Source organism: Microtus oregoni, unplaced genomic scaffold (assembly GCF_018167655.1).
Source record: "Microtus oregoni isolate MIOR12 unplaced genomic scaffold, Mior012 000054F_ref0000373, whole genome shotgun sequence".
NCBI lineage: Eukaryota > Metazoa > Chordata > Mammalia > Rodentia > Cricetidae > Microtus > Microtus oregoni.
In genome coordinates, this window is record NW_024543830.1 from 8,012,517 (window position 1) to 8,039,638 (window position 27,122).

General features: G+C 37.7%; 1 protein-coding gene across 1 annotated transcript in view; it reads right to left on the reverse strand.

Annotated features, from left to right (window-relative positions):
- The window catches only part of Man1a2 (mannosidase alpha class 1A member 2), a 135,467-nt gene that overhangs the window by 38,453 nt on the left and 69,892 nt on the right, over positions 1-27,122 (reverse strand). The window contains exons 9-12 of the mRNA XM_041638298.1: positions 14,131-14,246; positions 10,026-10,245; positions 3,782-3,954; positions 1,423-1,538 (exon numbers count right to left, since the gene is read on the reverse strand). Of these exons, the coding sequence (XP_041494232.1) occupies positions 1,423-1,538; positions 3,782-3,954; positions 10,026-10,245; positions 14,131-14,246 (625 nt within the window). The remainder of the gene's footprint in view (positions 1-1,422; positions 1,539-3,781; positions 3,955-10,025; positions 10,246-14,130; positions 14,247-27,122) is intronic.

Below are 27,122 nucleotides of genomic sequence, written 5' to 3' on the forward strand. Positions count from 1 at the left end.
AAAAGAAGTTTTCTAAGTGATTATAAAGTACATAAAAGGGCAGGAACACAATATCTCACATAAAGATACTAACCACCCCATCCTCTGATTTATTATTATTAGTTTTTGAGCCAGAGTCTTGTTATATATGTTACATGCGTATATAGCTCAGGATGGCCCTGGGTTGGCAATGCTCAGGTTTTCTTATTGTAGAATATTAACTTTACTAGGCAAAGATGAGTTACATTTGTTTTTGCTGCGTTTGTTAACAACAATGTTAAGATGTGTTATATTTGTTTGTCCTGCATTTGTTTAATTCTCTAATAATGTGCTGCATTTGTTTCACCTTGCCTACCTAAGGTACCTGACTGGTCCAATAAAAAGCTGAATGGACAATTGCTAGGCAGGAGAGGGAGGATAGACAGGCTGGTGGGCAGTGAGAATAAGTAGGAGAAAGGAGAGAAGAGAGAAGGAGAGAAGGAGGGAAAAAGAGGGACATGGCTAGAGCCAATTCCAGGCAGCGACCAGCCAGATGTGAGAAGCATTGAAAGCATGATATAGAGAAGGAGAGAAAGCTAAAGAGCCCAGAGGCAGAATGTAGACAGAGAGAAACAGGTTAGTTTAAGGTAAAGAGAGCTAGCCAGAAAAAAGCCTAAGCTAGTCTGAGTATTCATAACTAATGAGAAGTCATGAGCTGGTTGGTAGCTCAAAAGAAAAAGCCTGTTACATCTTATCTCTAGAGTTTTAGGGTTAGAGATCTGCACCACCAGAAGAGAACATTTATTTGATAAAATAGCTATAAAATACCTTACAGTCATTCTTAGAGACAGGGCTTAATATTTACCAACCCAACTACATAAAAACTACATGTAACATATAGTCACAATTTGATTATTTAGCAATTATACAGCAACACTACTCTACAAAAGTGTTAATGAACAGATAAATATGTGGCACATATCTACAGTGGAATATTATTCATCCATTAAAAATGATGAAAATTTGTTATTTCTATCAGCCTGGGTGGATCTAAAAATTATTATGTCCAGGGAAAGATGCCGGCACAGAAAAACAAGTAACTGTATGATCTCGTTCATATGTGAAATGTAAGAAGGGTGACCAAATAGGGGGATAACAGTAGCAACCAGAGCCTAGAGAGGAAGAGGAAGGGGCAGAGGACCAATGAATACTATGCTACAGTCACATGGGGACAAAGTGGCTCTGGTGTGCTCCTGCTAAAGCGTGATTACAGAGAACACTACATTTCAGAAGGACAAGATTTTAAAAGTTGTCACCATAAAGAACTAATTATTTGAGTTGAATGTTATGATTAATTTAATTTCAACATTACCCAATATATTCCTGAATAGCAACATTATAGTAACAGAAACAGTTTTTATCTTCTTATATCTTACTTAAAAACACTTTTGCGTATATGCTTACTTTAATGTCTCAGCAAGAAAGAAGCTCTGCTGCACGTCATCGTGTGTCGGAGTGAGGGAGTACACATCCTTGACTCCGGAAAACCCACCACTGACTCGGCAATACTTTTCAATAGCCTGTGAAGGAAAGCAGAGAGGACAATTAATTCTGTGGAATTCAATTCTGAAGGACAAACTGAAAGATTGCATTCAAAAGTTCATAGAAAGGATAGGCATAATGGCCTTGCTGGGAAGCAGACATATGGACCTCTGTTGAGTTCGAAGCCAGCCTGGTCTTCTACAAAGTGAGTTCTAGGACAGTCAGGGCTATATAGTGAGACCCTGTCTCTATCAAAAAGAAAAACAAACGCTTATATAAATCTGTAAGAAAATTGATCAAACTGATAATATATTAAGTCTAAGCATAGTGTTATTGAATAGAAATATTCTCATACTGGAAAAACAATTTGCAATGGGATGTCTTTCCCTAATACTATAATCTCTCTACAATAAGCTTATGTTTTCCTGACTTAAATGTCAAATTTGACCTATTCTTTCTGAATTAGGGAGTTGTCTGGCACAAAGATAGAAGCTAGCTTGTAATAGGAGTAGAGGAAATGGCTAATAAAGCACTTGTCCTGGAAAGTGAGGACCTGAATTCAGCTCTCCAGAATTCATGAAAAAAGCAGAGTGCAATGGTACACATCTGAACTCCACATACACATGCATGAGTACACACACACACACACACACACACACACACACAATAAATTTCAATGACCACTTCTAAGAACATATACCCATTCAAATATCCTAAAAATTTAGGAGCTTTAAACAATAGTGGTAACAGGAGATATTTATTGTAACCATACTCTATTCTGAGACACTGTATCCCCAAGTCTAATTAGTTAGGCACCATAGGTGGTGAGAAGTAGCAGGAAATGCACACCTACAAGCCTAGACAATAATGACTACTATTTAGGAGTTAACAATCTGCTGAAGGCCATTTGAAGAGCTTCATATGCTCTGGCATTTAAATTTCATAATCCTAGGAGGTTAACAGCTCTACTTTTCAGATGGAGAAATTGAGCTGAGCAATTCGTTCTCTCTTAACTATTGTGTTCTAATACTTGACTAGAATTTAAAATACTTATTGTATATTTTTTCGTGTGTCCTTGAACATGCATAAATCAAATGTATTAAATCAAAAACAATCTACTTACAACTCTACTTTTAAGTTAAAGCCACCGAATATCTTGCTGGTGCAGATGGCACACTTCAGGGCTGGACTGTTCAGGAAAAGCCGAAAGCACTCGAGGCTCTTTCTTCAGCTCCTCTGTCTAACACCGAGCACTGTGCAATGAAGGCGCAGTACTTCCCTCACCACTGCTGCTGCGACGTCTTCCTGCCCTACTCTCCTACTCTCCTGGCCTTCTTTTCTACCGGAAAGCTAGCTAACAACAAAAAGTGCTTAACTAAGTTCTTTCCCTTTTTTCTTTTCTTCTTTTTTGTTTTTTTTGTTTGTTTGTTTGTTTTGTTCCCAGCACCTACATCAGAGGGCCCAGAATCACTTGTAATTCCAGTTCCAGAGGATCCGCCACCTCTTCTGCCCTCCAGAGGAATGCACACTCATGGGATATATACAAATAATAAATAAATGTTTTTGTTTGTTTTAAAGACTAGCTCATCGTCATATCAGAACATTTTAGGCCCAGGCAAGCTTTGGGCTCACTTAGCAGCCTAGTCTAGTTTCATACTTATGACAGCTCCTACCTTAGCCTTCTAAAGGTTAGGATTATAAAAGCAGGTACTACCACACTCAATGTGAATGTTGACTACTGAAGAGTAAATGGACTGCTTCCTTTACTACTAACCATAACAAATTCCTGCTTCTGAATACTCTCTCTCTCTCTCCTTCTATGTGTGTATGCCACATTTTGTCTTTTAACCTATTTCTAAAAACAATTTACTGGTCCACACAAGAATTATTAGAATGCAAGGTAAAATGAAAAAGAATCATCTTCCCAGACTATGAATCTGGGTTAATATGACAATGCTTTTTTCCTCAGTGGTTAAACATTAAAAAGATATAATAAAAATAATATTGCTTATTCTGTAACAGCATTGGGAGACTGCCTTTTAAATAACACCTGATAGTTGCTTACTAGAATAGCAAGTGAATGCTGCTATGAAAATACTGATAGAGAGCAGACAGGAGTCTAAGGCTCGTTTGAACTGCTCAACAAACAAACTGAGAACAGTTTCTTCCCCAGAGAAAGGAAAACGTACGTTTCTTGAAACCAAGTAGCCGGGATGAGGATAACATGGTTCAGGGGCAGCCCTGCCCAATCAGCTGAGACAACAGAAGTAAGTGTACTTACCAGTGCTGCTTCCCAGCCCCACTGCCTGTATCTTGGGTCGTGGGTGAAACGCCACAGATACCAATAGGTTTCGATTACTTCTGGACGGAGGATGTAATACTTCTCAGCTTGCCGCACAGCCACAGCTTCTACTGCACCATCAAACTTGAAGGACTCAGGACCTAGTTTTAACGCTGTAATGTGTCAAAAAAAAAAAAAGGCGACATAATGTGTGTGTTTTAAAGAATACCTACTGTTTTCTCTAAAAGGAAGAAGTATGAAGTAATCATTATCCTTTGTGGGGTTTTTTTTTTTGGCTTCCTACTGTTTTAATTTTTATTTATTTATTTGGTATTAAAAAGACAGATATAGATGGACATTTCTATCTTGTCTGGTCCAGCAGCCATTCAGTACCAAAGAAACACACAGAGATTTATATTACTTATAAACTGTTTGGCCTGTTAACTCAGGCTTATTATTAACTAGCTCTTAAAACCTAAACTAACCCATAATTCTTACCTATGTTTAGCCATGTGGTTTAGTACCTTTCCTCAGTGTAGCATTTTCATCTTACTTCCTCTGCATCTGGGTAGTGACTGCAAACTGAGCCTTTCCTCTTCCCAAAATTATCCTACTCTGGTCGTCACACCTATACTTCTTGCCTGGCTATTGGTCAATCAGCATTTTATTAAACTAATATGAGTGACAAATCTTTACCTCATACAAAAGCATTATCCCACAGCACTCAGAGTCTCTCACATATTAGGCTGAGCTACACCCCAGTCCTGAAGTAACTTTGGTTATTTTTATTGTTACTGTTTTACAAAAGTAGTTTCAAAAGAACCACATTTTCCTTCTAACAGAATTATAAATATTTGTATGCTCTGGCACGAAGTGTCTCTCAGTGCAATATGCATCTCTGATTCTATCAAGAGCTAAGCAGTACCTAGAAACAAATGCAATCCATGAACACGGATACTACCCGTCCCTTTACTTGTGTCTTCAGTCATTTCATCAATATTTTGTAATTTTCAGCATACAATTTTTCTCTTTGGTTAAATCAATTCATAAAGTATTGTTATTATTGTGGGAGGGGGGCATGGAGGCGTATGCACACAGGTGTGAGTGTGCAGACACTGCACGTGAAAGGCAAGGAGAGGAAGGCATTAAGCATCCCCTTCCATCACTCCTTGTTGAGTTCCTCTGAAGTAGACTCTTGCAGTGTTTCAGCAAGGCTTGCTTTCACCAGGCCCCAGTCATCCTTCTGTCTCTACTTGTCAGTCTTGGGGTTAAAGAAACACCCAGGCCCAGGTCTGGCTTTTAAGTGGGTGCTAGAAACTCTGATCCTCAAGACTGGACAATAAAGAGCTCTCTCTCCCCAGCTCCAATTATTTTATCATTTTACATTATCATAAAGAGGGTTCTTTTCCTGATTGCTCCCTCCAACAGACTGATTAGCATAAAGAATAAAACTGATTTTTGTACATTGACTTGTATCCTATCACTGCACTGGATTAGCAGGGTTTTGTGAGTGTGTATGTGCAGTTTTCATTAGGATTTCCTACTTACATATCACCCCATGTGGAAATCAGGATGATTTTTCTTCTTCCTGTCTGATCTGAATGCCTTTAATTTCTTTTTCTTGTCTGACTATTCTTGCTAGTAATTTCTAGTACTATATGGAACAGACTCTGAATTCAAGACCATTCTTGGTACATAATGAAACTCTGTTAAGAATAAATAAACAAAACTATTTTTTAAAAGTCCAACACCATAAGCATTGAGATGAAATTTTTAAATGAAACTTAGAGCCATAAGAAAATGCAGTAGAGTATAGAATAACGAGCCAGCTTGAAATATATGAAAACTAGGGTTGTACTTTCTAATCCAGGGATCTAAGCTGACAACAAAGATAATTAAAACCAGTGAAAGACTTAAAAGTACAAGGCACAAATCAAACAGTGAGCTTCTGGGGATACCATGACAAAGAGGGCCACAGGTTCAACTTGCTAAATAAAACTGACTCTCAAAATATGAGACTGTTCAACAGTGCTATCAGAAACACGACTGTCGGGAATACAAAGGTCCCTGCCAGTCCTCTGGAATTCCATGGGAGTCTCAAAGGCAGAGCCGTGACACTCTATTTAACCTGCACACATCTAGCATAGCAGTCTGCATATAAGGTGCCCCTGCTTAAGGGAATAAGTATTTCTAGTAACTATGGCATGCCTTATTCTTAGTATACTTGCTACAATAAATTTGGTGTTTAGACCTAACCATTTGTAGTCAAAATCTTCATGACAAAAGCTTAACTGCCCATTGGCAAATATTTATGCTAGTCCTCAATGTCTCACTAATATTTATGCTAGTCCTCAATGTCTCACTAATATTAGTTTCACTTTTACATTTTTATTAGCTTACAAAAAAATTGGGTTCCATTATGGTGTTTTCAAACAAAATTTGTTGTTTCTCTCCCACATTTTTTCCCTATTCCACCCTCTTTCATATTCCCTGCCTTGTACCCTCCATCCCACATTCATGTCACAAATGTCACATGACCTCATCACCACCTGTTCCCCTCCTGTCTACCTAGTTTCCTAATCTCTCCCCACTCTCACAACCCCTTACTTACATACATGCAAACATTAAAAGTTATATCTGCATATGAGCAAAAATATGTGATTTTCATATTTCTGAGACCGGGTCACCTTACTTTCCAGATCCACCCATTTTCCTGAAAATTACAGCAAACACTGCTGGCAAAACTGAATGTCTACCCAGAGAAAAATAAACTTTAGCCCAACTTTCACTTATCCCAGAACACCAAAGGTGTTAACTCCAAACCTGAACCCCTGAAATTGCTGGTGGAAAAGCAGGGAATATATGTGAAATTTCAAGTACAGAAACAAGAACTTTCTGAACAGGACTCCAATAGTACAGGAGATAGTCCCAAGAGGAAACAAACAGGACTACATGAAACTAAGAAGTTTCTGCACAGCAAGGCAAACTATCAGTAGAGCAAACAGAATGGAGAAAAATCTCTGCCAGTAATACCTCAGCTAGGAGGTTGACAACTAGCATATATAAAGAACTACAAAGCCCAAACCTAAAACTGATAATTGATAAATGGGCTAATAAAATGAGCAGACACATCTCAAAAGAAAGCACACACATGGCCAAATATTTTTTAGCCATTAAGGAAATGGAAATTAAGGACATCACTTTGGGACTCTGTCTCACCCTAGCCAGAATAGTTATGGTTAAGAAAACACAACCAGCATGGCACAGTAACACTACACGTAAGGAAAAGCACGAATACCCTGGTCATAATACATGCTCTCCAATTGCACTTAAGCTCCACTCAACAAGAAGGGTACCATGCCTTCTTGTACTGGAAACCTAGCCAATCACTAGGTGCTACTGAAATCATGGTTACTGGAGGAGAATCTACAACCATTAATTTACTCAACCAGTATAATCCCTAACAACAATCTGTAAACATCTGTCCTTATACCCACAGGTAAATGTAGTCTTCACCCCTCATCAAGGAAACCTCTGTTTGCACAGAAACCACTACAGAAAACCACAGCCAATCAAAATGCAGAGTCATGGAGCCCATTCCCAATGGATATATCTACAAAGTACTCTCATATCTGGGGCTCACTGAGAAAGAGGAGGCAGAAGTCTGTAAGAGCTAGAGGACTGGGGAGCTGTTAGATTGTGTCTCCTAGTAGCATCAGAAGCTACATCTGTAAAGTCACATCAACATGACTGCCCAAGCGAGAGCTGAACAAGTCTGACACCAATAGACATGCCAAACTGGATGGGGAAAAGCCCGTGAGGTCTCAACCCTGCACAAAAAAACTATAGGCAACTGAGTAAAGCTGGGAGCAGGAGAGGTGGCCCTTCCTAGGGATGGTACACCATCTGGATGTCCAGTGCCAGTCAGCCCTAAAAACACATAAACAAGTAACATTATATTGACTGAACAAGTTATATTTAGGAATATATATGTATAATATACATATGTGTATAAATTAACAATTAATTTAAAAAAGGCCATGAATTTGAAGGCGAGTTGGGAGGGACACATGTGGAGGGTCTGGAGGGAGGAAAGGGAAGGGTGAAATGTAATTAAATGTCAATCTCAAAAATAAACAAGAATGGGAGGGAGGGAGGGAGGGAGGGAGGGAGGGAGGGAGGGAGGGACGAACCTTATGGGGTTATGGGGAAGAGGAACCCTTAAGCCCATGTATGCATGCATCTAGCTTGTTTTCTTCTTTTATATAATCCAGGGTTCAAACCCAGGAAACGGTGCTCCCAACTTTTAGAATAGGTCAAGACAATCTTCCAAAGACATGCCTACAGGCCAACCTAATCTAGACAAGTCTTCATTGAGACTTTCTCTCCAGGTGATTCTAGATTGTGTCAAACTGATAATTAAAACTAACCACTAACCAACAGGTGGTTCCTCAAAAAGTAAAAGCAGAACAACTGTATGAGCCAGCTCTACTCCTCCTGGTATACCAAAAGGATTCTATATCGTACTACAGGATATTTATACATCCATGTTCACTGCTGTTCTATCACAACCATAGGGAACTGGAACTAGCTGAGATGTCCACCAACAGCTGAAAGAGAAATAAAATGTGGCACAGATGCACAATAGAACTTTACTCAGCTGTTAACTACATTTTAAGTGTATAACTCACACTCCATATTATCATTATGATAATTTAATTTGTAAATCAGGTCACTAACTGTCTTAATACCATCATTAAACTACATTGGAATAACATGTTAATATTCTTTTGAGCTCTTTTTTTTTAAAAAAAAAAGTAAAACCACTTATTTGGATAACTAGAGAATTAAAGGATCAATTTCACCTTAAATTCCACCCCTTACTATATAAAAATAACTCAACAGACTTACGAACAAGGACAAAATTCAAGCCTACAATATCTGCATCATGGTACTTAATGACAAATTAACTCTGAAACAGAAATTCATTTACTACAGAAAAGCAACGATTCAACTTCTAAAACCACAAAGAGGCATTACAAGTTTGTAGGATTCCAGGTCACTAATTATTTCACATAGGAAAACGTGTTTGTAACCACTCTGGAGGTGGAGGCAAGCGGATTTCTATGAGTTCAAGGCCAGCCTGGTCTACAAGAACTAGTTCCAGGACTGGCTCCAAAACTACAGAAAAACCCTGTCTCAGAGAGAAAAAAAAAAAATGAAAATCATGTTTGGAAAGCCAAACTAAACTGCAAGTCTCACCCAGTGCTCTGCAGCCCCCCGCCCTTTCACTACTGTACCCATAAAAAGCCCTTCTACATAGTGAATAGCCATCCGTGAATGTATAAAGTATCTGTGTTTTGAATCAATTTTTGTCAACAATAAAAACCATCTTGACCTCTAAAACACAGAAGATCAAAAAATATTATATATTTTCCCAAAGCAATGCTGGAGGATTTTCTTCCTTTCTTTTTTTTTTTTTTTTTTTTTTTTCGAGACAGGGTTTCTCCGTAGCTTTTTGGTTCCTGTCCTGGAACTAGCTCTTGTAGACCAGGCTGGCCTCAAACTCACAGAGATCCGCCTGCCTCTGCCTCCCGAGTGCTGGGATTAAAGGCGTGCGCCACCACCGCCCGGCTGGAGGATTTTCTTGAAGCAAACATAAATATTACTAGTGAACCAAGACAATCTGTCTGACAGTCAAACAATAACTGGACTTTGGAGGTGATGAGGAATCTATTTTGGTTCCTTTTATTTTCTATTTCATTTTTTTCCCCGAAACAGGGTTTCTCTGTAGCTTTGGAGCCTGTCCGGGAACTAGCTCTTGTAGGCCAGGCTGGTCTTGAACTCACAAAGATCGCCTGCCTCTGCCTCCCAAGTGCTGGGATTAAAGGCGTGCATTACCACCGTCCAGCTTCCTTTTATTTTCTTAAGAGTAGAGGCACAGTGATAAAAACTAACAGTTTTGGATTTTATTAGAAAAATATCATTTGTACTTACAACAATTAGTTTCTAAATATTAAAGAATAAAACAAACAAAAATCTCCCAAGAATTCAGAAATTTTAAAAATGAAACCTATTCCTGGAATTAAAACAAAAGTTGAGAAAAATTATCTGCTATTTTAGTGTGCAGTATTTTGAAGTGAACAGTACAAGTATACTACATTTTCCTTCTAATTTCTGGAAACATGTTTAACTGAGGTTATTTTAGACTAAGTTACTAAAATAGCCTTATTAATATTCTTACCAGTTCTGTCATATGACTCATGACATGTTCGTGCAATTTCTGCCCCTAGTTCTAGATAGTGGCCAGCTTTGTCCTTCCTGGAACCATCTGCTCCAAGTGCAAACATTCCCCCAGCAAAGCAGGCCAAGTGCCCCATCTTCCTTTCCAAGTGTCCATTCTTCCATTCTCCAATGAAGACAAGACCTCCTCGGGATTTCTTGATAAGATGTTTTTCTATAGCCTTCGAGAAAAAGATAAACAATTTACACACTGACTGTTCTGCTTAGCTTTAACTGTCAATTTGACATAACCTAAAGTCACCAAAGGGGATAGTCTTAGTGAGGAATCATCCAGGTTGGTCTGAGGCCATGTCTCGTCTATGCCTATGGGGGACCTTTTCACAGGCTGGCCCTGGACTGTGGAAGAGAGAAGAGAGCTGGCTGAGCAAAAGCACACAGGCATTAGGAAGGGCCCACTCTGCTCTTGGCAGTATACTTTAGGTTCCTGCCCATACACAACAACGGGCTGTAACATAGATTATAAGTCAAATAAATCTCCTCCTCCCTGTGTTATTTTTGGTACGATAATGTCACTGCAACAGAAATGAAACTAGAACACAAACTTCGAGTGTCTGGACAGTGTCTGGACTTTTTGGCCAACACGAAGTCTTGGTATTATGATATTTTATAAAGGAGTAACTTTCACAAACTGCAAACCCAGTTTGTAAGTAAAATTTTAATGAGTAATCAAAGCGTATAAAACCTGAAACAACATCCTAATCACGACTGTAATCAAAGCAGGAGAGGAGAGATATGTATGGCCTCTGAGTGCTTCTCTGTGTGATATTACTTATATAGCTTGTCTTCTTGAGGTAAATGAGAGTTATAATAATTAATCAACAGAGGTCATCCTAAGAAGTTATAATCCAAAAGGTTCTATCAATTCATTTTCTATTCCAAACAACAAAAACCGAAAAGATTGAATAAGTAAAGATAAAATAAGGTTTTAGTAAATAGTTAAAACTGTTAATTTTTCATGTAGCTATGCCACTTAGCAAAGTAATTTTAAAAAGCATAATATACCTTGCACATGAGAAAGCTTTCAAAACTAGTTGAAACTTAATATATACATCCCTTAACTCCTTAGAAAACTGGTTTCTCAAAGTCAGGTCATTTGATTTGGATGTTTTGTCACGGATAAAAGGAGATAATCTCAAAATCAGGATACTCTCCTAGAATGTCAGTTTTACTAAAGAGATAATGGGGATAGCAAAGGAAATATTTTACACTAAACTTAAATACAAGAAAAGTAGAGCATAACAATCACATTTCATTTTAATAATGAGAATTTTATGAGCTTTGCTCCCCTAGACCATGTCCTTAGACTGTTAAGAGGGTCAAGCTTTTCTTTCTGAAAAAAGATATGTACTTTTTCAAGGATTAATTTACATTTTGGTTTTAGGCTCTTTTCTGACATGTTCAATAACATGCAGCTCTGGAAAAAATACACCTTATATTCTCTGTAATGACAATGTATTTTACAGAAATGTAGGGATTATGCCTTCATCACTGTATGTTCCAGAAAGCCTGTTATAATGTTCCACATACTCAATAAATAATTTTATAAATGATAGTGCTCTTAGCTAATTAGATCTGGTTGATAAACACAATGATAAGAAGCTGATAATCAAATGATATGGATGATCACCAGATTGCAAGTTTTTTTTTGTTGTTATTTTTTAACCATGATATTCCCAAATGTATATATTTAAAAGATCAGTCTTTTGAATGGAGAGGCTAAGAGTCTTATCTTTATGAGTCAAGTGATATTAACACAGCTTCAACACACATAATAATTGCCTAAAGAGTTGGCTGTAATTTTTTTTTTTTTGCTTGCTTGCTTTTGAGACAGGGTCTTATGAAGCATAGGCTAGCCTCAAACTCATAGACATCTTCCTGCCTCTGCCTCCTCCTGGGAACTGGGGTTAAGAGTGTATACCACCATATTTGGAGAGTTTTAACTTTTTGCATAATGTTCACATTGTTTTTGTCATTTCTGGTCTTTACAACACAAATCTTACTATGCTATAAGACAGCCAAACATGCTTATGAACTTACTAGGACTAAAGGAAGGGCAGGTGAAGACAGGGCTTTGCATCCTTAACTACCTTCAGGGTGACTGAGATCGACTTTACTGCACTCTTCTCTCTAAAGAATATAACAATGTCTTACATAAAATGCTAACCGTTGAATGGCAGTTAGGGATAATCATATCACGTTTACACATTTCCACTAGTATTACAATAGTTGCCTGGATGCCAAAGGGCCTTTAAAATGTATATTTAATACACTATCTTAAAAAATGAAAAGACTGAATGTAAATTTGATCTAAAACCTATAACAACACTAAGATGAAGAAATCAGGATTACAGGAATCTGTAGAAGAGAGAAGAGCAGGATGGGAATGGAAGCATTTTAAACATAATATCTGAGAAGTGACATAGAACTCAGATTGCAATCTTAAAACACTCAGCCAATTCTATTTCTTCTATGAACTCAATGTTATTTTACAGTTCAAAACACTCTCTTAACAGGAGTATTGCTGAAGATAACAAAGCGCAAAAATTGTATAGATGAGATCATATTTTGAAATGAAATTTGATCAATTATTATTTAAAAAATAGTAAGAACCCATTCTAAATGTAAAAACTAATAAAAATAGGATGGAAAAAACAAATACATAAAGTTGTGTACATATAGTATATGGTAATGGAAAATATTTTTATATTTATGATTAACTTCCAAAACAATCATACCTATTACAAGTAATGAGTATATAAAACATAAACTATTTTAAAAGTGATAATTCAAAATAATAAAAATATTTTTTTCTTTTGAAAATAAAGGTAAAAAACCATTTTAGGTTAAGAATATACGAAAAAATAAAAATGATTTAATATGTGATAAATGCCATAATTTTACAAAAATACATTCATTCAAGTGTCTACAGTACCTATTATATTTGGGCTATTTGTACTGGGTACAGACACTGATAAATTACTCTCTATTCTTTAAGAAGCTGGGGAAACTGATTAAGAGCTATTTTCAAACATCACTATGATTCTAAAATAGTTTAGAAAATTCTTAGATCATAACTTTTCTAGGCTTAAATTTTCACAGAGAAAATAAAATTTTGCAGTTTTCCAAATTTAAGGCTCCAAAGAAAATTTTAGAAATGTTTAAAGTAAACTTTAACTCAGGGCTGGTGAACAAGGAACTGTGCATCACGGTTCACCCCACACTAGAGCACACTCAAAACAACGGCAGGAAATCAGCTGCCAACAAAGTAAAGGATGTAAAATGGGTAATAAAGATCTTTGGTTTGATCTTTAAACTTACAAAACTACAATGCTGAAAATAGATCACTATAACAGAAGGACTGTGTTATATTAAAATCATCAAAAATATTCAGATTTCCAATAGATCAGAAAGTCAGTAACTTATTAAAATGATTAAAATTTCTCTATCTTATAATTTTTTTTTGTAAAATTTCGTAGAACTAACTCCAGGCCTTTAAGCTGTCATAGATTTACCAAACAATATAAAGAGTGATGAAGAGGACAGGCTCAGTTCCAGACTCTCAGCTCTGGGATCCTCACCAAGGCACTTGAGCACTGTGTCTTAAGTGACGACAATAACCAAATGGAGTCATCTATGTAAGTGGGTCAGAACAATGCCTGGCACAGGGAAACACCACACAAGTGGGCACCATCACAAGTCTTTACTCAAAGACTCTCACCGTATAGAGAGATATATCTCTGTATCTCTTAAGCCATCACTTTAAAGAAGAAACATTCGCAGGTAAGGATAAAGTCAGTAGTTTTACTAACTGTAATTAAACAATGTTTTATATATACACTCACTACACTCTTCAATTTTCATTAAAATGTCACAAATAAGAATTAAAGTAGATATATTCTATTAAAATACAAACTTTGGTGAATGAACATGTTTATGTATATTACATATATTTTCTAAATGCCTACAATAAAACCATTAATTTGTTCAGCACTATGTAATATTCAATACATATAGTCACTATTTGAAAATATTCAAGCAATAATCACCTCAACAGCATCATCATACATCCTTCTTGCCTCATGGTCTGTCTTATCTGACATCAGCCATGCTTTCAGTAAGTATTCATAAAAACTATCTCCCAAACCACCAACCGATGTGTGATCTGTAGCAAAAGAGAAAAGAGGACATAAGTGGGAGAAAGGGACGATAAAGACAATTAAAATAATAGTTTTCAATAATATTTAACAGATTAATTAATCATACTGCCATGCCTACTTCCAACATATTCTACTTAGTCAAGTAGAAGCACATTAGGCTTCCCTATATATGTGTCTAATTTTCTAGGAAATCTTTTTCTCCTCTGTAAGTGATATTTTAAATTATACAGTTTATACATTGTTTCCCTGCCCCAGACTTCTGTAGAAGTAAAATAATTATCTTTTATACAATAATGACTTTAAATACACAGCCATCATTAAATGACACTTATATTTGCTACTAAACAAAAGACACTCACTCCTAAACATCTAGACAACAACATCTAGTGGAAAGTCCTGTTTGGAAAGTAAGAATCACGTTGCAATATATTTTCTAATTATAATTAGCTTTTGAGTTCTGTCATTGATATTTTTCACTTATTAGTACACATTGCTTTTTCATAGGTATATTCTTACCTATCACTCACACCTTTAAACTAGAGTACCAAGGCAAACACACTGTGATACCTCACTTTTTTTGTAAATGTACAGTTTTGCTGTACATTGTGGGATTTTAATCACAAAAATCCCATTGTCCCTGTACATAAAGAAAAACACACCACCATGTATAAACTTTCAGCCAGTCAGACAGTATACCACAGGAAGGGGAGGATGCTAGTCAGAAGCTTATAAGGAAAACTTGCAATTTGGCTTCAGGAAATGGCATGCTAGAATTTATCTTTTCAGATCATAGAATATACCTGTGAACTATTAACGATACAAAACTGTAAGTAAAGCAGAAGAGAATATAAAGAACACTTCTGGATTTCCTAGGCAGATGCGCTTAAATACAAAATGAAAGAGTCATAAAGGAAAAGTTTTAATTTCCTAGGACACAAACTAAACTCAAGAGAAATAAACCTGAAAGGAAGAAACTGAGTAGAATGTAACCGCAGCATGTAGGGGATGAAAACAGGGCAATGCCCTACGTAAAGACCTCTGGCAAAAAAAAATAAGGCAAACGAAAGAAGAACTCAAAAATTAACAAAAGAAACAAGACTCAGTCACTACCTAAGAAAACACACTCAACTCCAGCATCCAGAGAAAAGCCAAGTAAAATAACAAGATTCCACTACTATCTAGCAAGTCCCCAATAATATGTTTAGATTTTATTACATTATTTGTATATAAATGAACATATATACCACAGCATGTGATTATGGGGTGATTCTCTCCTTACACCAATGGGTCAATCAAGATCAATCTTCAGGATTCACAGCAAGTGCCCTTAGCTGCTGAGCCATCTTGACAGCCCAACAAGTGAGTGAGTGAAAGACAAAGAGAAGCGTGGCGGGGGGGGGGGGGGAGGAAAGAGAATCATCTATCTATCTATCTATCTATCTACCTACCTACCTACCTATCTTCCATTCATCCGTGTTGCTAACGATTGAACCCGGGACCTTCAATATGCAGGGTAAACATTCTACCACTGTACTATATCCTCAGATGTCTCAAGCATTTTAAAAGGCACACTATCCAATGCTTACAATATAATTCATAACTGTTAGGACTGGAGGTAGATACCAAAACTTAATATATGACTCTAGTTCTGGAATTACTCTATAATATGACCTAAAAAGCATAAATACAGGTGTTAAAACATCCACTACAGAATCGTTTGCACTTGTAGAAAGTTAAACATAGCCTGAAGTTGATAAAGAAAATGAGTATAAATATAGTACAGTACAGTACATGATAATTAAAAAGAACCACATGTCTGTAATCTCACACTGAAGGGTATCTATTTTTACACTGCTAAGTGTGAAAAAGGAGCAGGCTCAGAATAATATTTATAGTCTGACATTGCTAAAAATTATATATTAAAGAATGTTAGGGTACAAAGTCGTTGAAAAGAATTACTAACGATTATCTCTGGGCAAAGGCTTTGAGTTTTAACTTCATATCCATAAATATACTACCTGAGCAGATGTAATTTCATGTAACTCAAAATCAACTTCTACTGTAGAAAACAAATGGGTGGAAGGGCTATCATTTACACCGTAAGCAATACATTGAATGCTCCTATACTTCACATATACCTTAAACGTCATTTTATTTCACTGTTTTTCCTGAACTCATAAGCAAATGTGTTGATAATTTTTAGCACAATGTACACCACTAAAACCACACAGTTAAATACAGAACTTTACAGCAGCCTAACAGAGTTCACATCAGTCCCTAACGAGAACCACTTCTCTGATCTCTAGAGCTACACTTTCTAAGTTCTTGAATATAAAATGTCCATCACCTTTAACTAAGATCTATTAACTTAATGCTGCTAAGAACTGTTCTCTTGCTTTCTACCTAAATATGTAAAGGAAAGTTCCTTTGCTTGAGAATCTTAAAGTTAACTGAGTATCATAGAAGATGGTTGGAGGAAAAGACAGGCTTATAAAATGATAGCTCACTCAATTTTACACTGAATACGTCTGCGACTACATTTCTAATAGGTAACAATATAGAACATGTATGTCCACATTTAAGAATCTTATGGTGGTCAAACAATGATGGGCTATATGGTAAATTATACTTTTTTTTGCTAAAAAACTCCTAACATTAATATTTTATGATCACAAAAGGCATAACAGTCTAAGAATATAAATACTTAAACAATACAGAAATGAATGAGTGGAGAGAAGAGTTGCAACGGATGTGCACAATGGGCACTGTTTAGTACAAAGCGTAGACACAGCCGTGCTCCATATGGCGAGGAGCTATTCTGAAACAAATGGGTCAAAATGCAGGCACAATACTACTATCAATTTTACAGTCACAATTTTGCAGTTATGTCAGAATTTCTTTTTAAAAAAAAAAGATTTATTTATTATGTACACAGTGTTCTGCCTGTATGTTTGCCTGCTTGCCCGAAGAGAGCACTAGATCTCCTTATAGATGGTTGTGAGTCACCACCATGTGGTTGCTGGGAATTTAACTCAGGACCTATGGAAGAGCAGCCAGTGCTCTTAACGTCTGAGCCATCTCTCCAGCCCCTATGTCTGAATTTCTTTGATTCGTACAGAACTGCTGCATCTTCCCTCTCCCTCATCTTGTCTCACACTCCACCAAAAAACTTAAGTATCATGAGGTTTATCTGCTTAATTGTTGCTTTCTTCCATAGCTCTTGGTTTTCTTTTGATTTTCTGGTCACCGTCCTAGTGTTTATCATCTTTAGTGTTCATTACTGTCTAGCGTCTCAACAATGGCATATATCATTGCCCTTCCAGCCTGATCAGCTCTAGGTACTGTTACATGGACAGGGCCTGCTTGTTGGGGTTTCTGTCCCACCTGGTACCCCACAGCCAGCAAGCCCCAAAGAAAATCACACAGAGATCTCCATAAGTTATAAAACTGATTGGCCCATTAGCTCGGGGTACTTATTAGCTCTTGTAGCTTATATTAACCCATTATTCTGATCTACTTTTGCCATATGGCTCAGTACCTTTTTCAGCTGGCAGGTCACATCCTGCTTCCTCGGTGGTCTGCGCAGGACTGGGAGGAATCAACATTCTCCTTCCCAGAATTCTGTTCTCATTGCATCATTTTTACTTTCTGTCTGATTTTCCCGCCTACACTTCCTGCCAGGCCAATCAGCATTTATTTAAGACATGATTGACAGAATACATACAATTCTCCCGCACCAAGGCACCCTCCATAGCTGTGACTGACTGGAAGATCTCTTTTTTCTTGCTCTCCATAGTTAGACCTATTATATCTTCAATCCTACATCTTAGTCTACATAGGATTTTCTGAAGAACATTCTTAAATAAACTCCTAGAAACAGTATGCCACACAAAACACCTTGCTGTCTGGAATACTTTCACTATATTCCCAGTACATTTTATAGTGTATGAGTGTTAAGTTCAAAGACAGAAGCAATTTCTCCTCCGTGTCCTGAAAGTGCCACCCTCCTATACAAAACCTGTCGCCATTTTGCAGCTTCAGTGTAATCCCATTTTCTCGCATTCAACTTCACTTTTCAAATTTTAGAGTTTTCATTTTAACACTAGCTACATTTAAGTATCACACCCTGGTATTCCAGGCACTATTCAAACTAAAGATTGATTATTTTCAGTTCTGGGATAATTATTTTCCGTTATTCTCAGCGATTATCTCCACTCTCCACAGTTCTCTCTCACATTAGCCAGGTCCAGGTAAAGTTTAAGGCCAAGGAGTTCTATGGTGATTTGCTACTTAGCAGCAGACAACTAGTATTTTGTCTTTGGGGGCTAAAGGCCACATAGGAGATTACTTTTCGTGCCATAATGGTATAGGTCACTGAAAAAGAGTTGTGTAGCCTTGGCTGTCCTCGAACTGGCTCTGTAGACCAGGCTGGCCTCAAACTCACAGAGATCCACCTGCCTCTGCCTATCATCTTCTTCATGACTACTTGATTAGCGTTCTTTCCTGAACCTAAAGCAGAGTTCTGAAACCTAAGTCCCCATTGTTCTACCTTATCTTCCCCAACAGCCAGGGAGAAAATAGAGAAAACTGAAGGCAGGAAGAAAACAAGTCCTTCATTGTCCGCACTCTTCCTTATCCTTTCAACTACTAAGAGGACGGAGCACCTCTTCTCTACAGCAGTCCTCTGGCCGGAACCCTGACCTCTGCAGCCTCTTCCCATGAGGGATCTCCCTTCTTATTTATAACTTTTACCCTCCAATTGTGCCTGCCTCTTAGCATTTGATACACATGGATTTCTTAAAATAATTTAACCATCTTTCTTGACTATTACACTCCTGTGTGCTACCTATTAGCTGTGCTCACTAAAAGGGGAAAATTCTGAGTGATGCCAACTTTCCAACTGCAGTGGAGTGATAAACAGTGTTCCTCACTGAACCTAGGAATACTGAAGGAAATGGCTGAAAGGGAAGGGATTACAACTAGTCTGCTGAATTTTGGGATGCTATTTACATATCTAAATGGAGCTAACAAAAAATGCAATCAGGTAATAGGAAATCCAGGGAAAAGCTAAACTGGGAGACACAAATTAATCTCAGGCATACCTACTAACAGACACTGCTACTATGGAGATAATACGAACATTTAAAGAATAGGGGACAAGGGAGAAGGTCACAACAGACATTGCAGATAAGCAAGCACAAGCAAAAAAAAAAAATGAAGCATGGTGTAATGTCCTGGAAGGTGGCACACACAGAACAGTAAGAGCATGACCTCTGCAGCTATCAGTCTGCTTTGCTAACCCCGCTTTGCTCTGTGCTCACTACCTGCATCACCTTGTGTAAAGGACGTGATTTTCTCCACACTTTATTTTCTCCACCAACAGACAGGAAAAGAAAAAGAGCATTTACCTCACGAGTTTATCTAAGTTGCAGATCAATCAATGAATCAGCATAGACTATTCAGAACTATGAGCTGTTCATCAGGCAAACATGAGAGAGGCAAGTCTGAAAGTAAGATGATAACTAAAATTTCTCTTCACTCTCTCACTATACATTTCTTGAATGGCCTCAATGTACCAAGCCTTGTCCTAGGCACTAGGGATAAACAGCGAATAAAACTTACAAAACACTCTGCCTTATGGATCTTGTATTATGTTGAGAGATAAAAAAATAAGTAAGATAAAAGAGCAAACAATAAGGACTACTATGTATCAGATACTATTTCAAGTACTTTATACATAAGCCAATTCATCCTTACAATAATACCATAAAGTGTATTACACTGATACTGTCCACATTGTACAGAGGAGGAAACTCAGATGCAAAGTAGTTAAGTAATCAATCAGGTTACAAAGCTAGAATGTAGCAGACATGAGTCAAACCCAGCTATTCTGCTCAAATTCTGTGTTCTCAGTAATTATCCAGGAACAAAGGAGTGTACAACCTATGGATCTGGTAGTCAGGCTAAGAGCAACATTTTAGATGAGGTAAGCAGGAAAGACTCTTATCTCTAAGGTAACTTAAATAAAACCATCTGTAGAAAGTGAGAGGGTGAGCCATATGAGTATCTCTGGGAAGATTGGTCTAAGCACAAGTGGTAGGAACAATGGCTCTGTGATAAAAACTTGCTTGCTATACTCAAGAACCAAAGGGAGTTGTCAATGAAGGTAGACCACAAAAAATAGGAGAGAGGTCAAAGAAGGCTATAAGGACTTTAGCTTATACTCTGGATAGTAATAAATAAAGTCACCATAGAATCATACAATGTAGCACAATTTATAAAATAAAAAATTACTGGCTCTTATATTAGAATAGATTGAAGGCAGTCTCAGGAAGACCAATTAGGAGTTGCTGTTAGTTTATCATCACTATTACCAATACTTAAAGAAACAACTTTAAAGGAAGACTTATTTTTACAGTGTCAAGGTTACAGCTCATGGTCACTGACTCCAGTTTCTGTACTGTGGCGAGAAGATCAGGGCAGGAAGCCTGTAGCTGAACCCTACTGCTGACCTCATTGCAGTCAGAGAAAAAAATGGGGCCAGACACAGGGTAGATCTTTCCAAGGAACGCCTGCTGTGATCTCCTCCCTCCAATTAAGTCCTGTGGCTACTTCTGTCCACCTCCCAGTAATGCTACTGTCTACATAAGGGCTTTATCAATAAGATAGGTCAGAGCCCTTGGGATACACTCTTTTCACACAAACACATTTGCTGGTAACCAAGACTTTAACATAGGAGTCATTTTAAAGAGCATTGTTTGTAATTAATCCATAAAAAGTATGGTCACGAAAATATAAATAAAAGGGAGTAACTCAGCTCAGGGTAAACAGTACCTAGATTCCAGGTACATTTCAAAAGTAAACAGAAAATAATTTGCTGAAGAACTGGAGGTTGGGTGTAAGACAATGAAATAAAAAATAGCACTAAGATTTATGGTATAAATAAGAATAGAAAAGTCATTAACTGAAACCAAAGAACTAAAGAAACACCTGGTGACATCAAGAACTATAAAGAACTGGGTTATGATATTCACGTACACTTGAAGTGGTTATTGGATATTTCAATAACAACTGGAGGTCAAGGATAACAGAAGACTGGCACTCTAAATCCGAGATTTGTCAGTGTTATGTGGCAATTTCCTCACAAACAAAACCGTCTTATTTTGGGAGGAGTTAAAACAAAGGATATTCTAAAAGGAGGTGAAACATTCCATCCTATAGAAAAGCTCCTTAATAAGCTCAGGAAGTAAACAACTTACAGACTTCAGGAAGTCCCTAAAACTGACCAGATTTATTAGCACTCTCATTCTCCAAGCATGTATAAGCAGGAAGAACTGCTGAGAGACACTCTCAGACAAGCTGAATTTCTTAGAAGAGGTTCAGGCTGGGCCACCTAGAAGAAACAGAGACCGGCGAAGCTCCCTAGAAGAAGCAGGCAAGCAGTGTAGCACAAATAATAAAAACCCAGAGACAGATACTGGGGTTCAACCTGAAGACCAGAAAAGCAAAGTGACCAGCCACTAGCGTTTACTTATACCTCAGACGGAAACTAATGATACTGCCTCCACGAATCCTCAGACTGATACTGAGAGTTGTCTCCTCCTGGCTTATATTCTTCTCTAGTGTTGGGATTAAAGGCAGGCACCACCAACGCCTGGCCTCTATGTCTAACTAGTGTGGGTGGTGGGATTAAAGCTGTGTGTCACCACTGCCTGGCCTGTATGCCTGGTTAGTGTGGCTGTTTCACATTCTGGTCTTCAGGCAAGCTTTATTTATCAAAATACAAATAATATACTATTCTAAAGCAGAGCTGCCTGGAGGAAGCAGAGATGCTTGGAAGAGGCTCAGACCACCTGTGTTGCCTCAGTGAAAAAGTCTCCAAGCTTTTGAGTTACCTGCAAGTTGTAAAATACCCTTGAAGTTCCCATGAGTTCTTACCATGCTGCGCTAGGCTTTTGGTGATGCAGCTGTCTTTGAGTCATTTCTGCCCCTCACCCATTTTTCTCTAGGTAATCACAATAAAATTCACCTTCAGTGGTATCCTTACTTTAGTCTGACCTTGGTTCCCTATCTAGGGTAAGATAGTATTTATCTCCTCAGAAATAGTGTCACCCAACAGTCAGAATGTAGATGGTATTTCACACCACAGCACTGGGAAGACGGCAAAGAAAATCAGGGATAAAGAGCAAATTCACAAAGACTGAGTACAGCTAAGTGAGACTAAAAGATAAGCAAAAGAATGGCCTAGAAAGCAAGTTTTTCAAAAAAATAAACAGATGCTGATGGTCTCACAGCTTTCCCAGCAACTATGACCATTGTGATGAAATTCCCAATTTTTCTAAGACATCATATATCTGGATAGTGTACTCAACAGTTCAAACCAGAACATACCTTTCTTTCAATTTCAGTTCTGATTACCATTATCAGTGTGGGTGTGAGGTTATGGTATGAACATATGACTGAGGACAAGCTCTAGGAGCTGGTTCTCTCCTTTCACAGTGAGTTCTAGGGACTGAACTCAGGCAGTCAAAGAAATGTGCTGAAGACAAATTCAAGAAAACAATATTTTGGTGAAAAATAACACTGTGGAATGGTAATGTATCACGATACAAAGTTACAAAGGAGTACACTTCAGAGCTAGTGTTGCCATCAGGAAAGATTTATTAATGGTAAAGAAGTAGTAAAGTGGAAAACGAGTAAGCTCCGCATCACGGCAGGCAGTGAGAGGCTTTGTCTATTATTGTTTTTCCATTTTTTAAATCTTCTTTTATGTGTATGGGTGTTTTGTCTGCATGTGTGTCTATGAACCACATGCGTACAGTTCCTGCAGGGTTCAGAAAATGTTAGATCTCCTGGGACATGAGTTACAAATGGATGTGAGGATCCATGTGGTTGCGAGGAATTGAACCCATTCTAATCTTTCCACAATTTTAAAGTTAGTAATATAAAACTTAATGAACTGGTAGTGACTGGTTTCCTAGATTGGTTTCACTTGAAATCATTAAATGCCCTCGGCTAATCATTGTACTTTAAAAATGAGAGAACTGAAATAAAAAGGGAAGAGAACCAATGATTTGCCTATAAATTTAGGTTCCTTGCGATATTCTTTTAAATCTGTTGCCAAGTCCTTATCCTGAGAATAATTACTAGCAATTACTCTCTGATTGCTATGTGCATATCAGACATTATCATCACTCTAATTATAATACAGTTAGCCAAAGCTAAATGGTTAACTTTCAGTTCAATTAAATGTTTGTTTTGCAGCCTATTTATAGATATGACAGATGTATACTGCTCAAAGATAATTATGGAATTTGATACTTTCCAGAGCTGATATAAAACATACAAAAACACAAGAAAGAACAAATCAGACAATTTAGTAGGGAATGCAGCTGCTAGCAGAATATGAGGCCAGTTTGCTAAGGTTTTAAAATCTGCCTGCCAAAACACCCAGTGAACAGTGCTTTCTGTAGCATTGTCAAAATTAATAACTGCTGACGATGAATATATTGTAAAGTAATTTCAATTCATTTTGTGGAGAAAAACAGTGGCAAATGAGTTCTCTTTTTGTTAGGGCTTTTACTGTGGTGGTCTATGCGCGACACAAACGGTGCCACTGGCACCACTGGAAGTGTGCTAGTCAGTGATGTTGGCTGCGGCCAGTGGGTGACATGAGCACTACCTGTTCCTGAAACTGCATCACCAGGCACTGAAAACCCTGCAAACTACTCTCCATGCTCTTCACCCACTGTACTGAGCTGTCATGTAAAACCTCTTTTGGTTCAACTATGGCAATTCCAGGAACTACAGGAATATGGCAATTAGGAGTAAAGGAACCTGTTTCTCTAGATTCTCAACTGCCCTCCCTGTGGACCTGGTAATGGCCAGTCAGGAGAAGTACTTAGAGATCGCCTAACCTTTAACTGACTGCTCACTGGTTACCACCAGTAACAGCCAACTGCAAACCAAAAAAAAGAAAAAAAAAAGAAAGAAAGAAACTCTTCAACCCTTGCACTTGCCCCCTACCTACCCCAGCTTCTAAGCAGACAAGGCTCTGATTCTCAGAGACACCTTATCTCACCACCCTCCCCACTCCCTGCAAAAATATAGAATAAGGGCCTGGACCATCTTCAAGTTGTTCCTTGTCTTTCCTTTTCCTTGACCTTCAATTTGGTTTTGTTTTGAGACATGGTTTCACATAAAGCCCAGACTGTACTAAGACTCACTCTGTAGCTCAAAGTCCTCCTGCCTCTGCTCCTGGACTGCTGGGTTACAGATGTAATCTAGTTCTACTTCTCTGTCACTAAAGCTTCTGCTTGCCTCCACCTACATTTTATCTCTACGAATCTGAGACTGGCATAAGTGCAAACACACACACACATATTGATATGATATATGTGAGTTTGTGTTGTGTGGCTGTCTCTATTCATTTAGCATAATGTTTTCAATGGGGTCACATATATTGTAGCATGTATCATTTCTTTTTAAAAATTACTGAGTAATAATATTACACTGTATGCTTATACCACATTTTGTTTATTCATTCACTAGTAAGCCACTTGGATTACACCCATTTTCTGCTTCTGTAAAAAAAATATGTAAAGCTAGGACTAATAAAGAAAAGAGGTTTATTTAGTTCACAATTTTAGAGATCATGGTGTCAGCATCTATTCAACTTTGGTGAAGGCAATCTGACTATACTACAACTTAACAAGCAATCCTCTGGGAGCTGGTAGATAGGGGCGGGTTTACTCCACAACAACCCATCCTCATAAAAGCTACCTCTTCCACACAACCTGGAGACTGGATCCAACGACTCAATGACCTTGTGCACGTGTACCACTGAAAGTGTTCCAGTCAATGACAGTAGTTACACTCACTACCCATCCCTGGAAGCTTTTCACTTCCTAAATGCTCCACTACATCACCTTTGTGCCAGAGCCTCCAGCAACTGAACCTCTAGCAGAGCACAGCTCCTGGCTCTAGGAACACTTGGACATAAGCACCTGAGTCTATTTTCAGTGCATTTGGTGGCTACTCATTAGGGTATTCGGACTGCCTTTTTGGAAACTGCCCCGGTTTTACCCTGGCTGCAAGGTTTTCTGTTCCCACCAGAAACGACAAGTGCTCTAATTTCTCCACATTTGCCAAGGCTTACTTCTGAATACAGCCACCACAGAAGCTGTGAAATGGCAGGTATCTCACAGTGGTTTTAATTTGCATTTCCATGAAGACACAAACCGTTTTCATTTACTTCTTTCCCATCTGCATATCTTCTTGGGAAAAATAACTATCCAAATCACTTGGTCTATTTTTCAATTATGTTGCCTTCTTGTTGACCTGTAGGAGTTAATATATTATAGAAACATATCCCCACTATATATGTTACTCTTGTTTGGTAGGTTATCTCTAAATCACAATAGAGTCCTTCAATGCACAAAAGTTTTAATTTCTATTTAAGTCTAACTTATTTTCCTATGGTTATCTAGCACTGGTATCATATTGAGGAATCTATAGGCCCGGATATTCATCTAAGGGTATTGTAGTTCAGGCTCTTAAATTTGGTTGTATTTTTAAAATCCATTTTAAAATCAGTTTCATAAATGATACAAGAGTTTTTCAAGTGCTTATCAAGTTTTTTTTTCTTTATCACTTATTAACGAAAAAGCATGTCGGTATTACAGTGGTAAGCACAGATGCTTCTCTAAAAGAACCTTTTACTGTCAAGTTCCTAAACCAATGCAATTTCTGTTTTCTTCCAGAAATTACTGAAGACACCACACTCTTCAAAGGACTTAAAGGAATCAAGCAGGAACCAACGGGGAAGCCTCCTCCCTGGGGAATGGCTCTCACAGCATTGGACAGTGGTAGAGAAACAACTGGCAGTTCTACCCAGCTGTAATGTCAATGAACCACACAATGACCGGACCCACAAGAGAGCCACATGGTATGAAGGTGGGACTTTGACCTTGGGAATAACCAGATAGTTGTCTAATTGGACTTAAAGCTTGCTCAACAGGAAGGAATTCATGTCTGGTACTGTAATTCTACAATCTGATTCACTGAAATTACTAAGTAGGCATCCAATCCAGTCACTCATATATAGCATTAAGAAAACTACATTTTGTTTTATAAACACAGGTCTCAACGTTTTGCTTTTTCAAAAATATCCTTTCAGTATGAACATTAGCTCTTCTATTTTCTTCAAAGTAAAGAGAACGGAGAAGGGAAAATACATGACCAGGGTCCATAAGCAATTTCCTGAAAAGGAGCCTGCAAGACAATCCATGGCAAACATCTTCCAGCTCCGGTATTCAGACTCGCATGGTTTCCACTGGCAGAGCTAGCAGTGCTTCCAGTACTTAAAATTAAATGATCATTACCTTTGTCTCTCATTTACTACTTCATTGCACTATTATTATTTTCAAAATTACCCCAGACACTGACTTATAAGGGACAAAGTTTTTACTTGTATTTATTTTAGTTTCTTTACTTTAAGAAAATAGCATTTATAAAACTTTAATTACTAAAATTTTAAGTTCAACATTTCCGCATGAACATTTACTGTTTAAGATTCAAAACCTTCAAAGATGAATTCTAAAGCCCCGATACTATTAACCTCTTCAAGCAAAACCTTTCTCCAGCAGGCAGAGCAGGCATTTCTGCCAGTTTCATATAACGAGCACACTTCTTTGTTACATTTGCCACATTATAGTCCAATCTCTTTGTGTTTCTACCTACCCTGCTAGCTTGGGAACTCCCCCAAAGCAGACCAAACACTCATTCTTTTTCTATCTTTAGTCTCATACAATAACTAATGTGTGATACCTTTTTCTTAAATGAACAAATAGGCCTAGTCTATCCAATGGCAACTGTCCTCT